This window comes from Dendrobates tinctorius, unplaced genomic scaffold (genome assembly GCF_039654945.1).
Source record: "Dendrobates tinctorius isolate UK_male_01 unplaced genomic scaffold, ASM3965494v1 ptg000120l, whole genome shotgun sequence".
NCBI lineage: Eukaryota > Metazoa > Chordata > Amphibia > Anura > Dendrobatidae > Dendrobates > Dendrobates tinctorius.
Window position 1 is genome coordinate 7,915,108 of NW_027361788.1, and position 23,514 is coordinate 7,938,621.

Consider the following 23,514-nt stretch of genomic DNA (forward strand, 5'->3'; position numbering starts at 1 on the left):
CTTGTAGCCTTGAGATTGCTCATGCTTCCTCGCAATTTGGTTTCTCAAGTCCTCAGACAGTTCTTTGGTCTTCTTTCTTTTCTCCATGCTCAATGTGGTACACACAAGGACACAGGACAGAGGTTGAGTCAACTTTAATCCATGTCAACTGGCTGCAGGTGTGATTTAGTTACTGCCAACACCCGTTAGGTGCCACAGGTAAGTTACAGGTGCTGTTAATTACACAAATTAGAGAAGCATCACATGATTTTTCGAACAGTGCCAATACTTTTGTCCACCCTCTTTTTATGTTTGGTGTGGAATTATATCCAATTTGGCTTTTGGACAATTCTTTTTGTGTTTTTTCATTTAAGACAAATTAAATGAAGATAATAATACCAAAGAATTTGTGTTTACAATCATTTTCAGGAAGAAACTGAGTATTATCTGACAGAATTGCAGGGGTGTCAATACTTTTGGCCACAACTGTATGTCTGGAACTTCTACTGTTGGGTTGGTGGAAGAGTTGGCATGTTGCAACTTCCCCAATTCGAAGATGGGTTTTCTGTTGGACTTTTTTATTCAAGTTTTACGTTTTACTGCAAGTATGGACTTGATTTCTGCATTATGTTGCTTTGATTTTCTTCTCTCCTCTCATTGCAGGTTTCACGATATCGAGGGACAGAGTCATCTCCTTATCTCACACAAGGACTTATGAAATCTGACAATTTCAGATGGGGAGTGTTGTGTCCCACGAATGGGAACAACCGGTAATGTATATTTCTCTGTGTTTAGTTCTTCCTCCAATCAGCAAATTTCCCTGTTGTTGCTAGGTAGAATTAGACTGTGTGAAAATTGTCCCTTTGTCCCTCCTGTAGTTGAGCTCTGTATTAGGTTGCTCCTCCCTTCTTCAGTTTAGCCTACAGCAGCCATTACTCAAGACTCATGTGTACTCCCCTGTACAAATTACCCCTTTTTACCTACTGTTCATTGTAAACTAATACAAGATTTTGGAAGAAAACAGCATAGTTTCTCCTGGTCTTTCTATAGTTTCATTGCCAGTGGAGTTAATACTACTGAGGACGCCTGAAGGTGTAAGTACAAGTTATACAATTATCTAAGAAGCTGATAGTTAGAACACTTGGGACTCGCAGTCATCAGGAAGAGGCAGAATAGGGGACTTGGTTTTGGAACGTTCTGCCACTGTTCCATTCATCTGAAACAAGCACATTTAGGTAAAAATCAGTAGCATATGGGGATTTTATCCTAACTGATCAGTGAAATGTATAGATCTAGCCAAAATTCCCATGATGATTGTCAGTCCGACACAATGTTACAAATCTATGTGATATATTATATGAAATCATCATGGAGCAAACGCTTTATAACTCACCCCACTGATACCAGATGAAAAGTGAGCTCTGTCTGTGGTGAGATCCCAGCTGTGCACTCCATCGATCTGGATTCAGCAGCTTCTACTGAAGAATCACACTGATTTTTTTTTTAATCAAAAGATTGGTGAATGTCCACATGCAGCAGTTATTGCCAAAAATCTCAGAACAGCTAATATGTGTGAATGTATCCCTGATGGAGCACTTACTTCATTCAGTCCTTGTCTTGATGTTTGAAAAACCTCCACCACATACGAAAATAGATAAAAATCAGTCATACAAATACAGGCTGTGTTCACATGTTGCGTTTTTGCAGCGGTGGGGGTTTAAGAATTTTGTAGGAAAATTAAAAGCTGCTGTTTACAGTAGTAGCAAAAGCTCTGAGATTTTAGAAATCTTATGCAGATGGTTATTTTTTTTTTCCCAGACTGAGTTGGAAAACTCCAGCGTGTTCGAAATCTGCAGCCTGTCAATTCTTTCAGCGTTTTTTTTTTTTTGCAGCATTGTTTTCACCCATAGAATGCAATGAAAAAGTGCATAAATGCTGCAAATAATGCAACCATGCATTTTTGGTGAATAAAAGTAACTTTATTAATCATCTACTGACTACTGAGGTGTGAGCATGCTGAGATAAGGTGTTATCTGAGCATGCTCGGGTCCTGAGTGACTTCAGTGTGCTCGAATAATATGCTCCAGTCCCCGCAGCTGCATGTCTCGCGGCTGTTCGACAGCCACAACACATACCGTACCTGTCTGTTAGGCAATGTCTGCATATGTTGCGGTTGTCAAACTGCCACGAGAGATGCAGCTGCAGGGACTGGAACATATTATTTGAGCACACCAAAGTCACTCTGTTAGGACATGAGCATGCTTAGATAACACCTTATCCCAGCACATTCGCTCATCACAAGTACTGACAAATGAGACATCTAATTCATTCCAAAAAGATGGGGCAAAGATACAACAACAAAAAAAGCAGCAAAACATGTTTTGGTAAGCAGCTTCTTAAGGGTATGTGCACACGTTGTGGATTTGCCGCTGCAGATCCGCTGCAGATTTGCTAATGATTTACAGTACAATGTTATTCAATGTGAAAAAAAAAAAACTCTGTGCACATGTTGCGGAATAATCTGCGTGGAAATGCAATATGTAAATATGTAAAAAAAAAAAAAAAAAATCACAAAGCTTCTCCTAAAAATGGACAGCACACTGATGGCATCCACGTGCTCTCTGACCCATAGACTTATGTTGGTGACTTTGACATGTCTCACCATAGTTTGCTGCTCTTTTTTTTTGCAGATGGAACATTTTCATGTAAAAATTTTCACCTTGAAAAACTGCAGCGCAAACAGCAATAATCTGCCGTTTTAATGCAGCTGTGACCATACCAGCAAAAAAAACTGTGTCTTTATGGTGGGCACCCGGACTAGGGGTTGATTGAGTGCACAGCTGAGGATTAATGGATGCAGCACAGCTCTGCTCCTAGATTTTTTTTTTCTTGTTGTTAAATCTTGTTTTTGACTATTTCTATTATTAGAATGTGCATATTCCCAATTAAGAATGCTGAGTGAGGCCGTAGGCCACAAAAGGGAGGCCGTCATGACAGGGTTGAGAAGGATAGAAGAAGCTGTGCACGGTGGTTAGGATGAGATATTGTAAGTCGTTAATTAGTTGCGGAGAATTGAGTGGGTTGGGTTTGGTAGGTAGGAGGGTCAAAAGAAGGGGGAGCCATCTTAGAGTGTCAACCATTTTAGGTACCCCTTAGTAGCTGTAGGAATCTCTCACCCACCCTTATATATTTGGGCTGTGGGCATGTAGATGTTTTTAATTCATGTGTTTTTGTAGAATTGTTCGAGTGGTGTGGGTATAAAAAACAAAACATTTATTGTGCAATGCTATTTACTTGTATTGTTCCTTGTCACTGCAGTGGGGGCGGTCCTCCAAGTTGGTGAGACTGGTGGCTCTGTCCAGCGTGGACTCAAGTGGATGGTTATTTTAGGTATCCCAGGGAAGGAATAAATGGGACTCGGATATGTAGTAATGGTTTCTGGCCAGGCGGGTTGTTGTTTTTTTTGCCTCTGGGCTGGTGCTTTACGGCTGGAGGCAAGATTCGACCTGGGGCCATGTTGGTTAATTAACATCTTGGATTTTGGTTTCGGGGCTTCGAGTACCACCCCTTTGGGTTGTTACTTACTTTAAAATGTTTGTTTATATGTTTAATAAATGTCTGCTGTGGCCACATTATCCAAATAATAGGTGTATTTCTCATTATTTGATATATGGTGGTATAAGGGTTTAAGGGCTGGAAAAAGAGGGGCCTTTGATTTGAATGGGAGTAAGGGGACTAGAAGCTCTGAGGAGTCTTGAATACCCCTTTGTCATGGGTAACAAGGATTGTGGATGGAGTTGCATAATATATGGCAGGGGAAAGACATGCTTTAAGGCCACATTCACACTATCAGAATTTATAAGCCAAAACCAAGAGTGGACCAATCAGAGGAAAAGTATAATGTAATAGAAACACATCACCACTTCTGTATTTATCACCCACTCCTGGTTTTTACTTACAAATACTGAATGTCTATACATGGTCTAAGGCTGGTTTCACTTTTGCATCTGTGCGCACAGCGTTTGATCCGCATAGATCCTCATGTGTACGTATATTTAACATGATGTACGCAGGGACATGCGGAAGCGTACGCATGCGTCGTTTCGTGGTCTGCGGCGGTGTCCGGTAAACGCAACACGTATTTTTTGAGGCGACAAAAATCCGTCAAATATGCGCAGGCATGCGGATAAGTACGTCAAAAAAAGCATTACTGTCTATGGGAATGCATATGTACGCAAGGACATGCGTAAGCATGCATTCGATATGCATGCGTTATTCAAAATACATATAGAACTCCCATGAGACACGCCCATTTTTGTCTGTCATATCAAAAGCATGCGCATAAACAACACAAACGCATGCAAAAACACATGCACACGCAGCGTTTTTTTCCGTCATGAGTAAGATGATGCGCAGAAAAACCGCTGCGTAAACATGCGTTTGCGGATACGGATGATACGCTGCGGACTCAAACGCTAATGTGAACGTAGCCTAAGGCTATGCTCACACTAGACGTTTTTGCAACTTTTTTCATGTTATTTTTTAAGCAAATTTTCAGTTGCGTTTTACAGTACCAGCAAACTCTGAGATGTCAGGAATCTCATGCACGCACGCAGGTTTTGTCATCTTTATTTTGTGGTTTGCATGATTTTTTTGCACAATAGAGCATGTAACTGTCTATTTTTTTTTCACCCACTGAAAGTAATGGGTGGTTTAAAAAAAAAAAAAAAAAAAAAAACTGAAAATCTGCTCCAAAAAATGAATGTATCAGCTTTTGCAGCGTTTTTTGTGCCAAAACCTGATTTAAATAGAATATTTTTTTTTTAACTAAACTATATCAGCATGCACAAGATGTAGCATGACAAAACCGCAGGAAAAAAAGCACCAAAAACGCAGCAAAACCTGCATTTGTGCCACAGTTTCTTTTCTGCCAAAAGATCAGGTTTTGCTGCAGGAAAAAAAGGTTTAAAAACGCCTAGTGTGAATGTAGCATAAGAATCTTGTTTCACATGCGGTTTTTGAAACCAAGGCCAGGAGTGGATTCCAAACAACAAGTCACAGAGGGAATTTATCACCGCGTCTGCACATCATCATTGTTCAAACATCATTTTATTTTTTTAGGATGTCAGAAGGGTTGAAAGTTTAGCAGCATTTTCATTTTTTTCAATCAAATTTACAAAACCTGTTTCTTTAGGGACCTATTCAAATGTCAATGTACCTTGAGGGGCCTATATATTGCAAACTCCCCAAAAGTGATAGTATTTTAAATACCGCACCTATCAAATACTTCAAAACTGCCGTCAGGAAATTTTTTTTTAACTCTTTGACACAATACACAAGAATTAATGCAAAAGTAAAATGGAAAAAAAATGAAATTTTACCTATAAAATGTTGATTTAGCCCCAATTTTTTCACTTTTTCAAGCAGTAACACCAAAAAGTCGACCCTACAGTTTGTTACCCACTTTTTTTTGAGCACAGCGATACCCCACATGTAATTAAAAAGTTCTCTGTGGACAAACTGCAGGGCTTGGAAAGGAAGGAGCGATATTTGAATTTTGGAACACAAAATGGCTAAAATAGCTGGCGGGTGACATGTCACATTTGCAGGGGCCCTAAGGTGACTAAACAACAGAACCCAATGTAACAAGGTGGCACAGGGTGGTAGTCATGGGTGAGGTCACTAAGGCACAGTCAGTCCTCACGCCGTCCTCTTGCACATGAATAAACAGTTCTGGTCCCAGCCCCGGATCGTGGTGCATTACCTCAGACATATGGCTCTTCTCCATATGGGAAAGGATGCACCACGTCACACTCTTTAGGGCCCAACAGTAGCAACTTGTTTAATGGAGATGTAATATAGAAGAAGGTAACAATTCCTGATGCACAACATAAAGAAGGATTTTTCCAGCGTCTCCAGGAGATAAAATAATAATTGCTTTATTGAGAATATAAAATCTTCATACCATCAGGTAAAAACGACATATGGAGGGGAGCAATTTCCTACGCGTTTCACCCTGAAAGGGCTTAATCATGGAATGCGTAAGAAAGGTCTCCAAGCAAATATTTAAACACATCAAGAAAACAGGTGAACCAATTAGGTGAAAAACACACCCATTCGTTTAGCATGGAAAAAAAAAAAAAACAAATTTAAATCAACTGTGCAAAGGATGGAGACCAACACACAAAAAAATTGTAATAACAAAAAAGATGAGAGGAAAAAAGAAAGAGAAAAAAAAGAGAAAAAATACTAGTGTATAATGTAAACAGTTAAAAAACACACATTAATGTTATAAAGAAGCCATAGTATATTTTGATGGTGTTATAACAAGAGTCTTGCGATTCACAAACAATTTATGTACAATTTATTGACAAAAAGGGGGAAAAAAAAAAAAAATTACCATTTTCTTTTTCTTTTTCCCTGTTACTTCTTCCTGCTTTTGTTTCCCTCTTCCTACTTATATTCCCTTTTCTTTTGTTATGGGAAAATAGGGTAACATGGAAGAGAAAGGGATGCCTAAGAATACTGCATGATTGATTAGATCTCTCCTCTTATTCATACCATGCGGCACTCTAGTACCCAATTTGTAGATCCAGAAAGACTCTCGATTGAGAATCTTTCTGCGGTGGTCCCCTCCCCTAGTTGGTTTGTACACCTTTTCAATGCCAATGAATGTAAGGGAATCCAGGCACCTATTATGAATAGTAATAAAGTGCCTCGAGACTGCAGAAACATTTCCTGCAGAAGGATTTAATGTATCCGACATATGTCTGCGTATCCGCTGTTTAAGAGGACAAGTCGTACAACCTACATATTGAATTGAGCAAGAAGTACATTCAATAAGATAAACAACATTAGGGGTATTACAATTAATAAAATCCCTAATGTTGTAAGTTAAACCAGTAAACATAGAAGTGAATGATTTGCATTTCTTAACATGTTTACATGAAATGCAAAAATTATGCCCACAGCCAAAAAAGCCAGTACATGATAAAAAAAAGTAATTCCAAAAATTGGTTATTATTATTACTGACTACTAAACTAGGTGACAAAATATGGGCTAAATTGGGCGCCCTTTTTGCTACGAAATTAATTTTATTTTTTTCTAGAATATGGCAAAGTAAATTATCCTGTGATAAAATCGGTAAATGTTTTTGTATTATTTTTACAATATCCTTGAATTGCGGAGAAAAATTGGTAGAAAAAGTTGATTGATATTGTGTTTATTTTTGTGATGGTCTGAAAAAAGATCCGATCTATCAATTTGATTCACTATCTTTTGGGCTCTGTTCAGACACCAGTTGGAATACCCCCTATGTTTAAGTTTGGTAATAGCTTTATTAGTTTCATGTGGGAGAAGATCAGACCTAGAACAATTACGTTTAAGTCTGATCAATTCTCCAATGGGGATATTTTTCACCGTATGTGGAGGGTGACATGAGCTGGCTAACAAAATGGAGTTGGAGTCAGTTTCCTTATGGTAGGGAAGAATGTCAATTATGTTGTGGTTACCAAAAAGAGTCACATCCAAATAATTGATGGTATACGGATGGACTGAAAAAGTAAATTTAAGGTTAAAAGAATTTTGATTGAGATGATTTATGAAGGAATGTGCTGTAGCAACATTTCCCTTCCAGATAAATAATAGATCATCAATATAACGTGTATAAAAAATTATATGTTCTGAAAAATTATTATCATCATCAAAAATATAAAATTCTTCAAAAATGGCGACCACAATGTTAGCAAGGGAGGGGGAAAATTTCCCTCCCATGTCAACGCCACACTTCTGAAGAAAAAAATCCCCATCAAAAGAAAAATAATTATGAGTCAACAAAAAATTAATAGCTGTGATAATGAAATTTTGAGTCTGTGGAGGATAAGAGCTATGTTTCCTGAGAAACACCTGAAGACAATCTATGGCTACATAGTGTGGTATAGACGGATATAGGCTGACAATATCACAAGTCAGCCACATATAGCCTGCTTGCCATGAGATAGAATTTAAATTATTTATTAAAGATTTGGTGTCTCTCAGAAAGCCTGGCATGTCCCTAACTAAAGGTTGCAAAAAATGATCTATCCAAGCACCCAGCTTTTCTCCAAGGGAACCTATGCCTGATATAATAGGCCTGAATGGTGGTGGAATTAGTAGGGTCTCCCTGGAGATGTAGGTAGTTTTTTTCATCAGATAGAATATCATGATTTATTTTAAAATAAAGTGAAGAGTCCAGAACTACGACCCCTCCCCCCTTATCTGCTTCCCTAATAATTAAACCTGTGTTGGATTGCAGGTCTTGCAGTGCCAGAATTTTTTGAGGATTAAGATTGTTTTTATCAATACTAGTATTTCTGTCCAGAACAACAAGATCTGCCTCCACCTTTTCCTGAAAGGTATCTAAGATAGATGGCCTAGACTGAATAGGGTAGAAAAAGGGGTTAGAAGTTAAAAAACTATCAGAAGAGGAGTCGTAAGTTCTACATTCTGACTCTAATTGTCGCAAATCAGAGATTTTTTTCAATTCATGAAACATTGGTATTATATTAGAATCATGTTCAACAGAATTTGCAGATGAAAACACATTTTCCTGTAGGTGATTATCATTGTAAAAGTGACATTTTAATGTTAGATTTCTGGCTAGTTTATTTACATCCAATAAAGTCCTAAAAACATTAAATTTATTTGTGGGGCAGAAACTCAATCCCTTAGACAAAACAGATAAATGATGCTGGGAGAGGATCTGAGCAGACAAATTCCAAACTGGACAAGTTAAAATCTCCGTTTTCTGCGATCCAGATACCTTGTGTTTCCGATGTTTCCTACCTCCCCTCCTGATACGTTTTTTGAAGCAGCATTTTTTCTCTTGTATTTTTTATTGTTTTTAACAGGAGCAAAAGAATTAGCTTCTTCCAATGAGGAATCCGAGAAATTTTCTACTGAATAGCTGGTTGTAGCTGAAGAAACGCTTGTATCACCAAAGCTGACCTTACGTTTGGAATTTCTTTGGGCAAATTTTTTGTGATCTTGTTTTCTTAAGATGGAATTTTGACAGAATGCATTTCTCCAAGGATAAACTTTGTTAGTTTGGTAGTCATTGGTATCTCTGTCTAATTTGCGTTTTTTTGTTCCGCAATTTTGTCATCTAAGATGGTAAGATGTTTATCCAAATTTTCATTTAATACAGTTAATTCAGGAAAATCTTTAACAATTCCTGATCTGTCCCTTGCCACAGCAACAGCTGCAGCAGAGGCAATGGCTCCCAGTCAGCTTCCGGGGCAAAAAGTAGTCTCTTGTGGAGCACACACACAGTCCCTGTGTCCACTACCTGACAGTCCTCTGGCAGCTTGATTCCCTTCAGGGGTACGGCCAGCTCCCAGCAGGGGAGCACGTCCTGCCAAGGGCCAGCCTGCCAGGGCACTGAACTGCAGACAGGGACTTCCTGTCTGCTTGGAGGCTGCTGAGCCAGCCCACTCACATAACCCTGTACTAACCCTAAGCTACTGACATCATACAATACAGTAATACATATAGTACATATTACAGGACAATACAAACATAGTGCATACATTAAGGCAAGACTCTGTCAGAGCACCGCATGGGGGGCCACATCAGGGAAGGGGAGAGAGGGCAACAGAGTGCAACCCACCACCTCCTTACACCCCCATAAATGACCCCATTTTGGAAACTACACCCCTTCAAGGATTTTATCCAGGAGTATAGTGAGGATTTTAAACCCAAAGGAACTACACAGAATTTGATAACATTAGGTCATAATATTGAGTATGTTGTCATTAGTGTTGAGCGCAAGTGCTCACTACTCGAGTTTGAATCTGGTGCACGGGTATGCACTGAGTATCGCGGGTGCTCAAATCCCCACGGTCGCATCTTTTGCGTCTGTTAGACACCCAAAAAAGACATGCAGGGATTTCCTGTGTATGGCAGGCAATCCCTGCATGTTTTTTGGGTGTCTATCATCTGCAAAACATGTGGGTCAGGGACTCGAACAGGTTACTTGAGCACGCGCGATACTTCGGTACATAACTGAGTACCTGATACAAACACGAGCGTGCTCAACACTAATCGTCATATTGTTGTCTTAAAAAAAAATGTAATCTGACTAAGGTGATGAGACAGGGATGATTTAATAATTATTGGGCTTTTGATCACTGATAGGGTCTATCACAGTGATCAAAAGTCAGGAAGCAATGGGAAAATTCCCTACAGTTGCCTGCTGCCGGCAGTTCTTGGCGGGCACACTGCACGGAGTTTGGTGTTTTCGACCGTTTCATTAATTGTGACTATTTAAAAAGTTTCATAACGTTGAAAAAAATGCGCTCCACTTCCTCGCTGGTTTTATACACGCTAGTTATTTTGGCACTGTTTTGTAAAAATGTATCTTTGTGCTAAAAATAGAGAGCATTTTCAATTTTTACACAAAATTTAACAACCACGTGCACTAGTTTGAAGAATTTGGGTCAAATACAGTCAGCGATTACCAAAACACAAAATAAAAAGTGACTTAAAAAAAGAAAATGACGAATTAGACCCAATGTGCAAAAAAATATGCTAAAATTGTGGCGCACATTTATGTCACAAAATAAGCCAAGTTAAAGGGGGTTGTAAACTTAGGACGCAATTAATCTTTTTCAAATTTTTTTTGTCTTGTGGAAGCTGCTGTTTCTTTGCACCATCTATTGGCGCACACCGCTCATGAAATTGGTGCAAGAAGAAAAATGCTTTTATATTTTTGTCCTTATCTGTTTTTGCAATGTTTTACTGCAAAACAAAAAAATTGAAAAATCCTTTTAAAATGTTGTATGTTTTTCTTCACTATGTCAAAATAAAAAAAATCTTCCCAAAAACCGTGAATTGCGGTTGCATTGTGATGGTCTTAGGCTATGTGCACACGGTGCGGATTCTGCTGCAGATCCACAGCGTTTCAGGCTCTGCGGGCCCGCAGCAGATTTAGGTGCGTTGTACAGTACCATTGTTTTCAATCGTAAACTGAAAAACGCTGTGCACATGCTGCGGATTTTTCTGCGCGGATTTACTGTGGGTTCAAATCCGCAGCATGTCAATTCTTTGTGCGGATTCCGCTCCAGTGTGGGAGGAACGGCCCCCGTCAAGTGTCCGGGCCGGAACCAAGGGAGCCATCATCTTGGTTCCGTGGGAAACTATTCCCGGGGGACGGACCGTTGAGATATACAGATGGGCTAAAAGAGGGGCGAGTATAAAAGGGGCGGGGAGCGCCAGTCACGATGAGTCAGCAGACCGGGACAGAGGCAGCAGGAGACCGTGGAAGCGACTGAGAGCGAGAGCGACTTACCAGTGCCAGTGAAGACGCTCACTGAGGACTTCAGAGGGACAGCGCCGAGACGACCGTCCGAGACTTTCTGCCCCGCTCCAGCCCGCAGCCACTGCCGCCCCAGCTCTGCCCGCGGCCGCTGCTGCCTCACCACAGCCCGCAGCTGCGGCCTACCCGCAGTCGCCCGTGGCCGTAGCCGCCCTGTTACCCCCTATCTGCAGCCGCCCTGCTCTCACCAGTGGCTGCGGCAAGTCCAGTGCTGTCGGCGGCCACCACTGTCTCGGTCCGGTCCGCGGCAAGGGCCGAGCCTCTGCTCACCACGGAGTCCATGTCGCAGCGGCTAGCTGCACAGGTGGCCTGTCACCAGCCACCCCGCATCGCTGCCGCTTGTCCCCATCCAGGGGCTGCGGCCTACTTGTCCAAGAACTCCTCCGGGGCCGGAGGTGCCCCAGCACCACACGAGCGGTGGAACGCTCGAAGACTACGCCAACTCTTCAGCAGCTGGGCCCAGCGGCTGCTCCGCCGAAGAACCACTGTCCATAACGCCGAGGGACATCAGGACGGCTAAGTTGACTATATAGTTAAGGACCCGTAGTCGGCGATGCCACAACCCTATAGTGACCGGCTCTCGCCGGAAGTAGTCGTGTTCTCCTCTGTTTGTGTGAACTGTATTGAGCCCCTGCAAGGGCAATCCTTGTTACCCCCTTTGGTTGAACAGGCTGAGACTGAGGAAAGTCCCCTTTAGGCCTATAAACGTTATTATAAAAGCACCAAACCGACTCGTGACTCGTCACTGCATCCTACGTACCTGCTAGTACCACATTTGGCGTAGTCGGCAGGATTCAGTTTCCGAGCGCAGACGGCAGTGTGCCCGATCAGAGTGGGGCCGTGGGTGCTGCTGATAATGGGGGTCCCCGCTCCAGCATTTCCCTGGGGGCTATGCTAAGTAACATGCCCTGGTTCTCTGGCTCCGATACGCTGTTGTGGAGCTGGACAGAGCATATGCGAGGTCTTTTCCGCATGCACCCCATGACCCCTGATTTAGAGGCTGAGGTGGCCCTTATGGCACTAGATGGGGAAGCCCAGAAGTCAGTGATGTTGAGACCCCCGGGATGCCGCAACACCTTTGCCAGGGTCTTGCAGATCCTGGAAGAGACCCACGGGGATCCAACAGACGTGGGGGAGTTGAGAACCCGGTTGCTCAGTCGGATGCAGGGGGAGGGGGAGACCATCACCCAGTATATGAACACCCTCCAGGAGCTATACACAGCCATAGAGAGGAAGGACGGAATAGGGGTAGGACCCATCGACATTACCCTGTGCGACCTGCTAGTGACTGGACTCCGGGACCCGCTAATCAAGCAGGCATTGTGGGAACTGGTCCGAGTGAACCCACGTATAGCCTTCTCCGAAGTGAGGAGTCAGGCCCGGGTACGAGAGCAAGAGTAGGGAATGGTGGCTCCCGTGGGGAAGGCCCGGAGCATGGAGGCTTCCATAAGCGTTGTCGAAGAGCCTCAATGGATTGAGGAAATGAGACAAGAACTGAAGAGTATCCGTGGTGAGCTGGCTGAAGTGAAGAAGAGAACGGAGCCCGAGTCCGGCCGGCCTGGCTAGAATCACGGGCCCGGGGGCCTCGCAATACCCGGGGTGGCCGAGCCTCACCGCTCCGGTGTTATGAGTGTGGAGAACTGGGCCACTTCGCACAGGAGTGTCCGGCATGGGAGATACCCACCCCGGCGGACATTAAAATAGAGGGCTTCGGGCATGGGGGACGCCGCACGGAGCCGGAAGCCACAACAAGGGGTGGTGGAAGTCCCGAAAAACTGGTCGCTAAGTGCCCAATAGTATGGGCCGAAGTCGAGGGTCGTGCTGTACAGTGCCTAGTGGATACGGGGTAGCAAGTAATGACCATGCCGGCAGCTTACTTCCAGCAGCATTTCCCAGAAGCGGCGAGGCCCCAGTGGGGGCCCATGATACGACGAGTGGCCGCAAACCAACTGCCGGTACCTGTTACCGGAGTGGTGTGGCTCCAGATGACATTGTGTGGTAAATCCCTCGGCCGCCGGGGACTGGTCCTAACCCAAGGAGAGACTAACGACCATCATCCAATTATCTTGGGCATGAACATACTGCGCTAGTTTGGCAATCTACTCCTCAACGATCCCACACAGGAGACCCTAAGTCAGTGGGGTTCTCGCATGGCCCAAGAGCAGGTCTTCCAGCGGTTGGTGCGGGAGGCGCAAGTGCTCCAGGAGTGCCAGGAGGGTGAGGCACTGGGCAAGGTCATCGCGCCGGCGGCCCCCCCGCTCGTGCTTCCTCCAGGGAAGATGGTGGTAGCTCTGCCGATCCGCGCCCCAATGCCACTGGAGGGCGTGGAGGTGCAGTTGGAACCATGTTACTCGGAGCGCCTGCACCCTGGCATCCTGGTGGCCCGCACTCTGGCCACAGTGTGGGAAGGGACCGTCCTGGTGCGTTGTGTCAACCTGGAAGACCAAGATATCGCCCTGAAGCCCCGGGTCGAAATGGCCAAACTAGTAAGGCCATTGGAGGAGATGCTGCCGGACCCCGCGGTCCAGTTGAAGGTGCAGCCCGAAGATCCCTGGGCAGTAATGGTATGAACCCAACAGACTGCGGCATCCTCGGCCCAAGAGAAAGGTCGAGACATCCTGGAGAGAATGCGGGCCAAACTTTCCAGCCTAGCGCCAGCCCAGCTTCTCCAGGTAGAGACACTTCTTGGACAATATTACAGTGTCTTCGCCTGCCACGAGGACAGCTTCAGATGTACCACGGCCATCATGCATGGGATTCCCACGGCAGGAGCGGCCCCCATCCGGGAGCGATATCGGCAAATTCCACCGCAGCTATACCAGGAAGTGAAAACCCTATTAGCCCAAATGCTTCGGAAGGGGGTCATACGAGAAAGCCAGAGCCCTTGGGCGGCCCCTATTGTCCTGGTTTGTAAAAAAAATGGCACTGCGTTTTTGCGTGGATTCTCAGAAGTTGATCGCCTGCACCATCAAGGATTCGTATCCACTGCCCTGCATAGAAGAGTCTCTGTCCGCCTTGGGGAACGCGACGTTCTTTTCAACTCTAGACCTGGCCAGTGGGTACTGGCAGGTTCTGATGTCGGAGGAAGACAGAGCCAAGACGGCATTTATCCTCTCCATGGGACTGTTCGAGTTTAATCAGATGCCATTTGGGCTGGCCAACGTCCCAGGAATTTTCCAGCGGTTGATGGAGCGGTGTCTAGGAGACCTCAACTTTGAAGCCACGTTGATATACCTGGACGATATTATCATCTTTTCCACCACATTCGAGGACCACCTGCGGCGGTTGGGGCAGGTGCTTGGCCGGCTGCAGAAGTATGGGTTAAAGGTAAAGCCCCAGAAATGTCACCTGTTCCACACCCAGATTGAATATCTGGGGCATACCGTCTCGGCGGAAGGTGTCAGACCATCCCTGGAAAAGGTCGCTGCCATCCAGGGGTGGCCTACCCCCGAGACGGTGAAAGACGTGCAGGCCTTCTTGGGGTTGGCCGGCTACTACCGTCGGTTCATGAAGAATTTTTCACACCGAGCCCTGCAAGACCTGCTGAAGGGGGCTCCCGCCGGGGCGAATGGACGGAAGATCCAGTGGCAGCAACCGCAAGAGGATGCGTTTCAAGACCTCAAGGCTGCACTCTCGGACACCCCGGTATTGGCATATGCAGATTTTTCGCAACCGTTCATCTTGCATACCGACGGGAGCCTCCAGGGACTAGGAGCTGTGTTGTCACAGGTGCAGGACGGCAAGGAGAAAGTGATCGCCTATGGTAGCCGATCACTGCACGACTCAGAACGCAAAGCGGACAATTACAGCTCCTTTAAGCTTGAGTTCCTCGCGGTAGTGTGGGCAATGACGGAGCGATTCGCAGAGTACCTGGCGGGCTCTGAAGTAGTGGTGCGGACTGATAACAACCCGTTAGCCCACTTGGAGAATGCCAAACTGGGGGCCCTAGAGCAGCGGTGGGTGGCTCGGATGGCCAAATTCAACTATAAGATCATCTACAAACGGGGAGCTGAAAACGTGCACGCCGACGCGCTCTCCAGAATCCGACACACCACCCCAGGGAGGAATCAAGACGACGAATTAGAAGCAGAAGAGATGCCGTTCACCTTCACCACCGCCGCGCTTACAGCCGATGCGCAAGAAGCGCCTCATTTGGGACTCCTAGGAGGAATACTGGGACAACCACGTGACAAATGGATTCAGCAGCAACAGGAAGATAGAGAAGTTGGACTCCTACGCTGATGGGTGGCCACCGGTAAATTGCCCACTGGCTCACAGAGACAGACTTTGACCCAGGATATGTTGCTGATGTTGCGCTAGTGGGAAAAGCTAATCATCAAAAAGGGACTTTTATATCGAAAAGCCGTGTCACGAACAACGTCGGCTACAATATGGCAGGTGATCGTGCCCGGAGCCCATCTCAACCAACAGTCTGGGACCTGGATGACGAAGAGCACTAACCAGTTGTATCTGCGGGCCACCCAAGTAGTGGCACTACAGTGGACCCAGACATCCCACCAGAATCAACTAGTCGACCACCCTCCACCACCCCAGAAGATTCCACTACACCCGAGCTTCGACGCTCCGAGCGGTCAACAGCTGGCAAACCCCCTGAATGTTACGAACAGGACCAGTTTGTATAGCGACAAGGACTGTCATCTCAAAAGTCTAACCATCGCCCGAGGACTGGAGAGCATACAGGGCGGGGGAGTGTGGGAGGAACGGCCCCCGTCAAGTGTCCGGGCCGGAATCAAGGGAGCCGTCATCTAGGTTCCAGGGAAAACTATTCACGGGGGACAGAGTTCGGGGACGGACCGTTGAGATAGACAGATGGGCTAGGGGAGGGGCCAGTAAAAAAGGGGCGGGGAGCGCCAGTCACGATGAGTCAGCAGACCGGGACAGAGGCAGCAAGATACCGTGGAAGCAACTGAGAGCTAGAGCAACTTACCAGTGCCAGGGAAGACGCTCACTGAGGACTTCAGAGGGATGGCGCCGAGACGACCGTCCGAGACTTGCTGCCCCGCTCCAGCCCGCGGCCACTGCCGCTCCAGCTCAGCCCGCGCCCGCTGCCGCCTCACCACAGCCCGCGGCTGCGGCCTACCCGCGGTCGCCCGCGGCCATTGCCGTCCCGCTCGGCCCGCGGAGGCGGCCTCTTCCCTGCCACCTGCAGCTGCCCTGCTCTCACCAGTGGCCGCGGCAAGTCCAGTGCCGTCGGCGGCCACCACTGTCTTGCTCCGGTCCGCGGCAAGGGCCGAGCCTCTGCTCACCGTGGAGTCCCCATTGCAGCGGCTAGCTGCACATGTGGCCTGTCACCAGCCACCCCGCATCGCTGCCGCTTGCCCCCATCCAGGGGCTGTGGCCTACTCGTCCAAGGACTCCTCCGAGGCCGGAGGTGCCCCAGCGCCACAGGAGCGGCGGAACGCTCGAAGACTACGCCAACTCTTCAGCAGCTGGGCCCAGCGGCTGCTCCGCCGAAGAACCACCATCCAGAACGCCGAGGGACGTCAGGACAGCTAAGTAGACTATATAGTTAAGGACCCATAGTCGGCCATACCGCAGCCCTTTAGTGACCGGCTCTCGCCGGAAGTAGTGAAGTTCTCCTCTGTTTGTGTGAACTGTATTGAGCCCCTGCGAGGGCAACCCTTGTTACCCCCTTTGGTTGAACAGGCTGAGACTGAGGAAAGTCCCCTTTAGGCCTATATACGTTATTATAAAAGCACCAAACCGACTCGTGACTCTTCAAAGCATCCTGCGTACCTCTTAGTATCACATTGGTTTCACACCTTCTCCATTGTAGAGGTGTGAAACAGCAGGGCTAAACCACAGGCTAATCCGCAGGTAAACTGCAGGTCTTTTGACCTTAGAATTTACCTGTGGATTTTTCTAAATCCGCGCGGAAAAACCTAAAACTACGTGTGCACATAGCCTCTTAGTGGGTTGAGTTTTGAGTGGATCACCTCTGGCCATAATTTTGCACCCTTGACAAATGTTATGCCTTCCATGTGGATTTTGACATGGCATTGCTGTAGATTTCAGCGGCATTTAAGCCACATTTCCTGATTAGCCGCATATTTCACCTTTTTCATACCAGAGATTACGCATCTTGCTAGGATTGCCAAATCTGCAACAGCAGTAAACTTACACTAGGGATTTTCTCTGCACCCTGTTGCTAATATTTCAGAAAATTGTATCCGTAATACAGCTAATTTAATATGCAGTGGATTTTTCCATCTGAAAAAATCCAACCAGAAAATCCACAGTATATAGGGCTTGCGAGAACATGTGTACATTCCCGTCACTGGTGGACACAGACAGAAAAGTGCTCCTGTGTAAGAACAATTTATTGGCTATTTGCAGCCCATTATCTCATCATAATGCAAAATTCTCCCTCTCTGGATGTAGAAATGGGCCCCCTTTACCTCTTGGGTCCCTGTTCAGCTGCAAAAGTTGCACCAATGATATGCCAGCCCCTGGTTCCTGCATAGTGAAGATTTTTTTATCTCTGTGAAATTGCATGTGGATAATACACTGCCGATTTCAGACGTCCATATATCACGGCCTGAAAACCAAACACAACTTCAGACATGCCCATGGGTTTCCTACTTCAAACTCAACAACCTCATGGTCAGCCCTAAAGTTGTGATCTGTCCCCAAACTACGAAATATAGGCGTCTGAATTCCACCTTACTTCCTTGTGGATAAGATTTTACCAAATCGCATCAACACCATGCAGCAAAAATCCACAATGTAAACTGACCTACCATGAGGATTTCGATTTTGCCAGTTTTCACAGTGGATTTGTGATTAGATGTTGAAATGTGCAATAAATTGGTATCGTTTCTGCAACAAACTTCTCAGCTATTTTTATTTATTTATTTTTTTTTTTTAAATTTGGCAATTTTGAACAAATTTTTTTTGCTGCTGAAAATCAACTTCGTATCAGTTCCATATGGATGTTCCTTTTAAAATATTAAGCTTCATTAAGTTACGGTAATATCATGAACAAAGAAAAAAAAACATTTACCTCCAGCTCCTTAAAGTAGATGCAACTTCGAGCCCATTCCACAATGGAGAAGAGAGTCTGATCGGCCATCTTGCACATTAAGCCGAACATGCTGAGTTTTTCGTGCCTGCTCTTGTTCTGTTCCTGCTGTAGGCAAGACAATATCCTGGCTTTTACTTGAGGCTCATCTGGCTCTAGTTGTAACAGCTTAAGGATCACTTCGGGTATATCTGGTGGAGAAGTGTTGGTATAAGGCTCGGTGTATACATAGGGTCCTGAGGGAGCAGGTTCATGCACATTTGTGTAGTGGTCTGGGTATTCAGATTTGATGGCGCGGCTCTGGAATGAGGAATAATGGTAGCCGGACAGAGGAGCGTGGTTGGGCATAGTCATTCCCAATGGGGGAGGTCCCCCATAAGGTCCCCTATCGTATTCAACCGGTGCCATTGGAGCTGGGTTTGACGGCACATTTTTAGATACAGGATGAATTGTATGGATGTTGCTGGAAATGGTATAGTCACTTTGAGCTGGGGACATAATCTGTGGTACAGTTTCCAGTTTGATACCATTTGCACGTATCAGGGCTTTTTTCTGCTGCTTTAAGGCACGGTCCCGCTTATACATGGGCCCAAACTTGTTGCGCCCTCCTCGCATCCGGTCAGCACGAACAGCTTTAGAAAAGTAAGAACACAAAATGCCAGTATTATTATACAATCCTGGCCAAATAGATACTCAAGAACATTCCCCCCCTTTTATCCCATAAGAGGGGTTTTCTTATATCTACCACTGGACGGGTGAGAAGTGTCTGCTCATTAGGACCCCCACTGTTCACAAGAACTGAGGTCCCATGCCCTTCATTTGAACGAAGTAGGTTCTCGACTAATTTAAAATGATTGTCCACAAATAGGAAAACATGTCTGCCTTCTCCCAAAAACAGTGCCATGCCTTAGATCCAATGAACTGAATGGTGCTGGGCCAATATAGCACACACAAACAATAGGCAAGGGTGGTGCTTTGGAAGAAGGCAGCCATGTTTTTTTTCTGTTCCTCCTCCCCCACTCGATAACCAACCATGTCAGCACAAAATGACTGTTCAAACTAAGCATATGCGCTCGGTGCACCCTCATTGGGACTAGGCAGTTAAGTGCACTTTCCCATTTACTTTATTTTTTTCCATCGATTTCTTCCACTTTTTTCCTTGATTGCCAGCTCTGTCTTAACAGGAGGCATAGGATAGTGGAGAAGGTGCAATGAACTGCTTTGCCTCACCCGTTTTACCCCAAGCCTGTGCTTGGTTTGATCATTCATTTTGTCTTGATAGATTCCCTTTAAAGTTTATAGAACTGATGGTTATCACCCATAGACATTGTGTAGAGCAGCACCAGCACACATGGACGATCATACAAATGGTGGAGAAGACTCCCCGGTCTCATGAATAGTAGACATCCCAGTAATCAGATATTTAATGTTATGTGAATTGTCTTATGCATTTTTTTGTAATTATTGTGTAATGTGATAAACAATGGTATTGTGGTGTAATGTAAATAGTGTAGTTCGTTAGTATGAGTATAGTTGACAATAGGGTAAGATGAAGTTGAGAGTTAATAGTTGGGACTAGCCCATCGTGGGATAGTTAGTATAAGATAAAGTGACTGCTTCCTGCTAGGAATGCATATGGGGCCTTGAGTACTTGGTGAGAGGACTCAAAAGTCCAAAGTGAACAGTGCCGCATTCGAAGGTGACCTGAAGTGAGAGGAGACCGAAGAGGAGAGATAGCGAGATCCTGTAAATAATAGAGTGAGACAGAGTGGCCTTCCGGAGACAGGTCCTAGGAGAGGAAACCTAGCCACAAGATCTTGGGCTTGTAACACTGGAAGGTAATGGGGCTAAACAGAACTGAGAGACTGAGACTAGTGAAGGGTCACGCGTGTGAGATCCAGGGCACCCGTAGTGGAATAAATAGGATGTGGAACTGCTGAACAAGTAAAGGAGACGTGTTAATCATGACTGTAGATTTAAAGCTGGTTTGTGGTGAAGCAGGGAGAAACAGCGGACATAGGGGTCCCTGGAGTGAACTATTAAGAAAGGAAACTATGTGGAAAATGTTTCTAACTGCAAACAGAATATCCATAAGACTCTGTATTGGCTGTCTCTTGTATATAACCCTTATCAAGTTGTCGTTCAGTAAAGAGTTTATTTCTGAATGGTGGTCTCCCTCATTGAATTGTGAATCATCTGGTCCTGGCAAACCAGCAACTCTCTCCTTTGGTTTTCACTAACAAGTCACACAATTGTTTGCAACAATGAAACACCGAACTGATGCTATTGGCAATGTCAGGGCAAATCATGGTACAAGTGCCGATCCCTGAAGGCGCAATATGGCCGTAGGATTTGTACTGCAAATGAAGGCTTGAACCTTCAGTCAGCACCGAATGGGAAGAGTATGGCGGGTTTCATATATCCACAGTTCATGGTCCATGTATAAATCATAATTTCTTGGAAAGCCAGTGAGTCTCTCGACTCAAACTCAACACTTTAGGGGACCACGGACAGTCTAAAAATCGCAGTCTAAACATGGCCCATGAAACCAGCCTTAGGGTAGGTTTGTAGTCAGATCACTTGTCTGGCTTGGGACTGACCACTGTGCACATGAAAGCAAATTTGCATAAAAATAAGGCCCCAATTTGTTGGCGATTTGTACAGCAGTTTTAAAGTATAACCATCATTTTAATTATTGTTTTTCAATTAGACATTAGTACATGTGAAAATAGGATACATTGTAATATATCTTATTAGAGAAATCTTCTCTCTCGTCCAGGACTGATCAGTTATTATCAAAATTCTCAATTCATGGGTAAAATCTGTCTTCAATGAATACAGATTTCCCCATTACTGAGATAGGAGATGATGGAGTTCGTGCTCATAAAGTTCTATGAAATTTTGCACAGAATTAGTAATGAGCTCGCATCCTTGGATAAGGTGTTATCGGAGCACGCTAGGGTACTAACCGAGTATCTTTGATGTGCTCGAATGCTATGTTCCAGTCCCTGCAGCTGCATGTCTCACGTCTGTCTGACAGCCACAACACATGCAAGGATTGTCTAACAAACAGGTAATCACTGCATGTGTTGTGGCTGTCGAACAGACGTGAGACATGGAGTCACAAGGACTCGAATGTATTCGAACACGCCAAAGACACTGTTAGCACTGGAGAATGCTCGGATAACATCTTTTCCAAGGACGTACGCTCGTCACTACACAGAATATCTCTAGCTTTCCCTCCCCTTACCTCCTCCATAGAATCTGATAAGCACTAATTGTAATTTCCAAACTCAGTAATGGGAAAATCTATCTTCACTGACTACAGATTGTACCTATGAATTGAGCGCGAAAGATCAGTCCAGGAAAAGAACAAAGCGGATCTCTCTAATAAGATATATTACAATGTTCTTTACTTGCATGTGTACCATTGATTTATGAAATGAGAGCGACAATTACTCTATAATGAAGGAAGCACTGGAGTAAGATGTGCCACATTTCTTGAGGTGTGCGCGTTTTAATTAATATGGCGCATCTTATATCCTCCGTGTTAGTCAACCAGAGATATTACTCAAGACAGGAGAGGGAGTCCATTTCTTTCTATGTAATTTACGCCACACAAGCGACATAAATTCTGATTAATATGTTAGATGGGCTTTGTCCCACCATACCAGCTCTGTCCACTTTTTGAAAAAATTAAAAAATAATAAAAGTAAAAATAGCGGTACTGCCTCGGACTGGTTAAAATTCCAGAAGTAGCAAAGTTTTCGCTCAACTTCTAGAATTCTAAGTCTAATAGTGCCAAGGTTTCATAGGAAGTAATCTGCTGCCGGACAGACTTTAAAAAAAGAAAAAGGATTGAAGATGATATACTTGCTCAATATACAAATAAGACTAAACCCAGATGATTTAATCTTAGTAGAACACAATTCTGTTTCGAAAACTTGGCAATCCTATATAATATGAACAAATGAATGATTAGCGGCAGAATTTGGAAACACTTATTAACTCTTTGTATGTAAGAAAGGAGCAGCTGCTTCATACTCCTTAGTGGAAATTCAAGAATGTGTCCTCTTGTGTGGGAGTATTACTCTGCTCTGCCAAACTCTGCAGAAAGAACTTCCCTATATCTCGTACATGCCAGAGGAGGGGGAAGTATGGTTGGACAGCACCGGGACTGAAGAGTTTGTTTTTGAACAGCCACACAGGAAGGGGAGAGACCTCCGACCAAAGGAAGAGATTGTAACAACATTAACTCTGCCATAAAAAATGAAGCAAGTCATTCAGTGATAATGTAAATGTTTCATATTGCACTATCTCTGCTTTAAAGTTCTGTCCTAACGTACTAGCCAATTGTATCGCCACAACTTCCTAACATACTTTTTTTAAAAGTTAGGTGGCCCTGCAGTTAGCTGGTACAACTTGGGAAATCTCTGGCAATTATCTCCTGCCAGTCATATACTTTGGCCTACAGCCAGGCTCGGACTGGCACACGGAGGAAGAGGAGAATTCCCTGGTGGGCTGCCCCTGCAGGAGCAGTGTTTGGCACGGTACACTTAATGCATGATATACAAACATGAACATATATAATCAAAACTACCATAAGAGATTATACGAGAATGTGTGGTCTTAGTCAGGCAATACATTTTTAAAGGGAATATGTCAAACTTTTAGCCTGCCCAAAATATTTATATGGCCACGTAGTTCTTTATCTAAAATACAATTAATTCCTTTATTTTCACTAAGCATTGCTACCAAAAAAAGTATAAGGCTAAAATTGGGGTATAACCATGCACTTCGTCATCCCCTGGATCTCCAGCTCAGTCCCACCCACTCGGGTTGATTGACTTATTATTATTATTATTTATATAGCACCATTGGTTCCATGGTGCTGTACATGGGAAGGAGTTACATACAAATTACAGATATCACTTACAGTAAACGAGCTAACAATGACAGACTGATGCAGAGGGGAGAGAGGACCCTGCCCTTTGGGGCTTACATGCTACAGGATGGTGGGGAAGGAGACAGTAGGTTGGTGGGTTGCAGCAGTTCCGGTGTTGGTTGAGGTGATATTTCACATGACTAGTTCTAGAAAATAAATATCTATGTGCATGTGGAGAAGATGGCCAATGATTG

The 23,514-nt window shown here is 44.7% G+C and overlaps 1 protein-coding gene across 1 annotated transcript in view; it reads right to left on the reverse strand.

Moving 5' to 3' along the window:
• The window catches only part of NR5A1 (nuclear receptor subfamily 5 group A member 1), a 192,336-nt gene that overhangs the window by 121,185 nt on the left and 47,637 nt on the right, over positions 1–23,514 (reverse strand). The window contains exon 4 of the mRNA XM_073590712.1: positions 18,358–19,007. Within this exon, the coding sequence (XP_073446813.1) occupies positions 18,358–19,007 (650 nt within the window). The remainder of the gene's footprint in view (positions 1–18,357; positions 19,008–23,514) is intronic.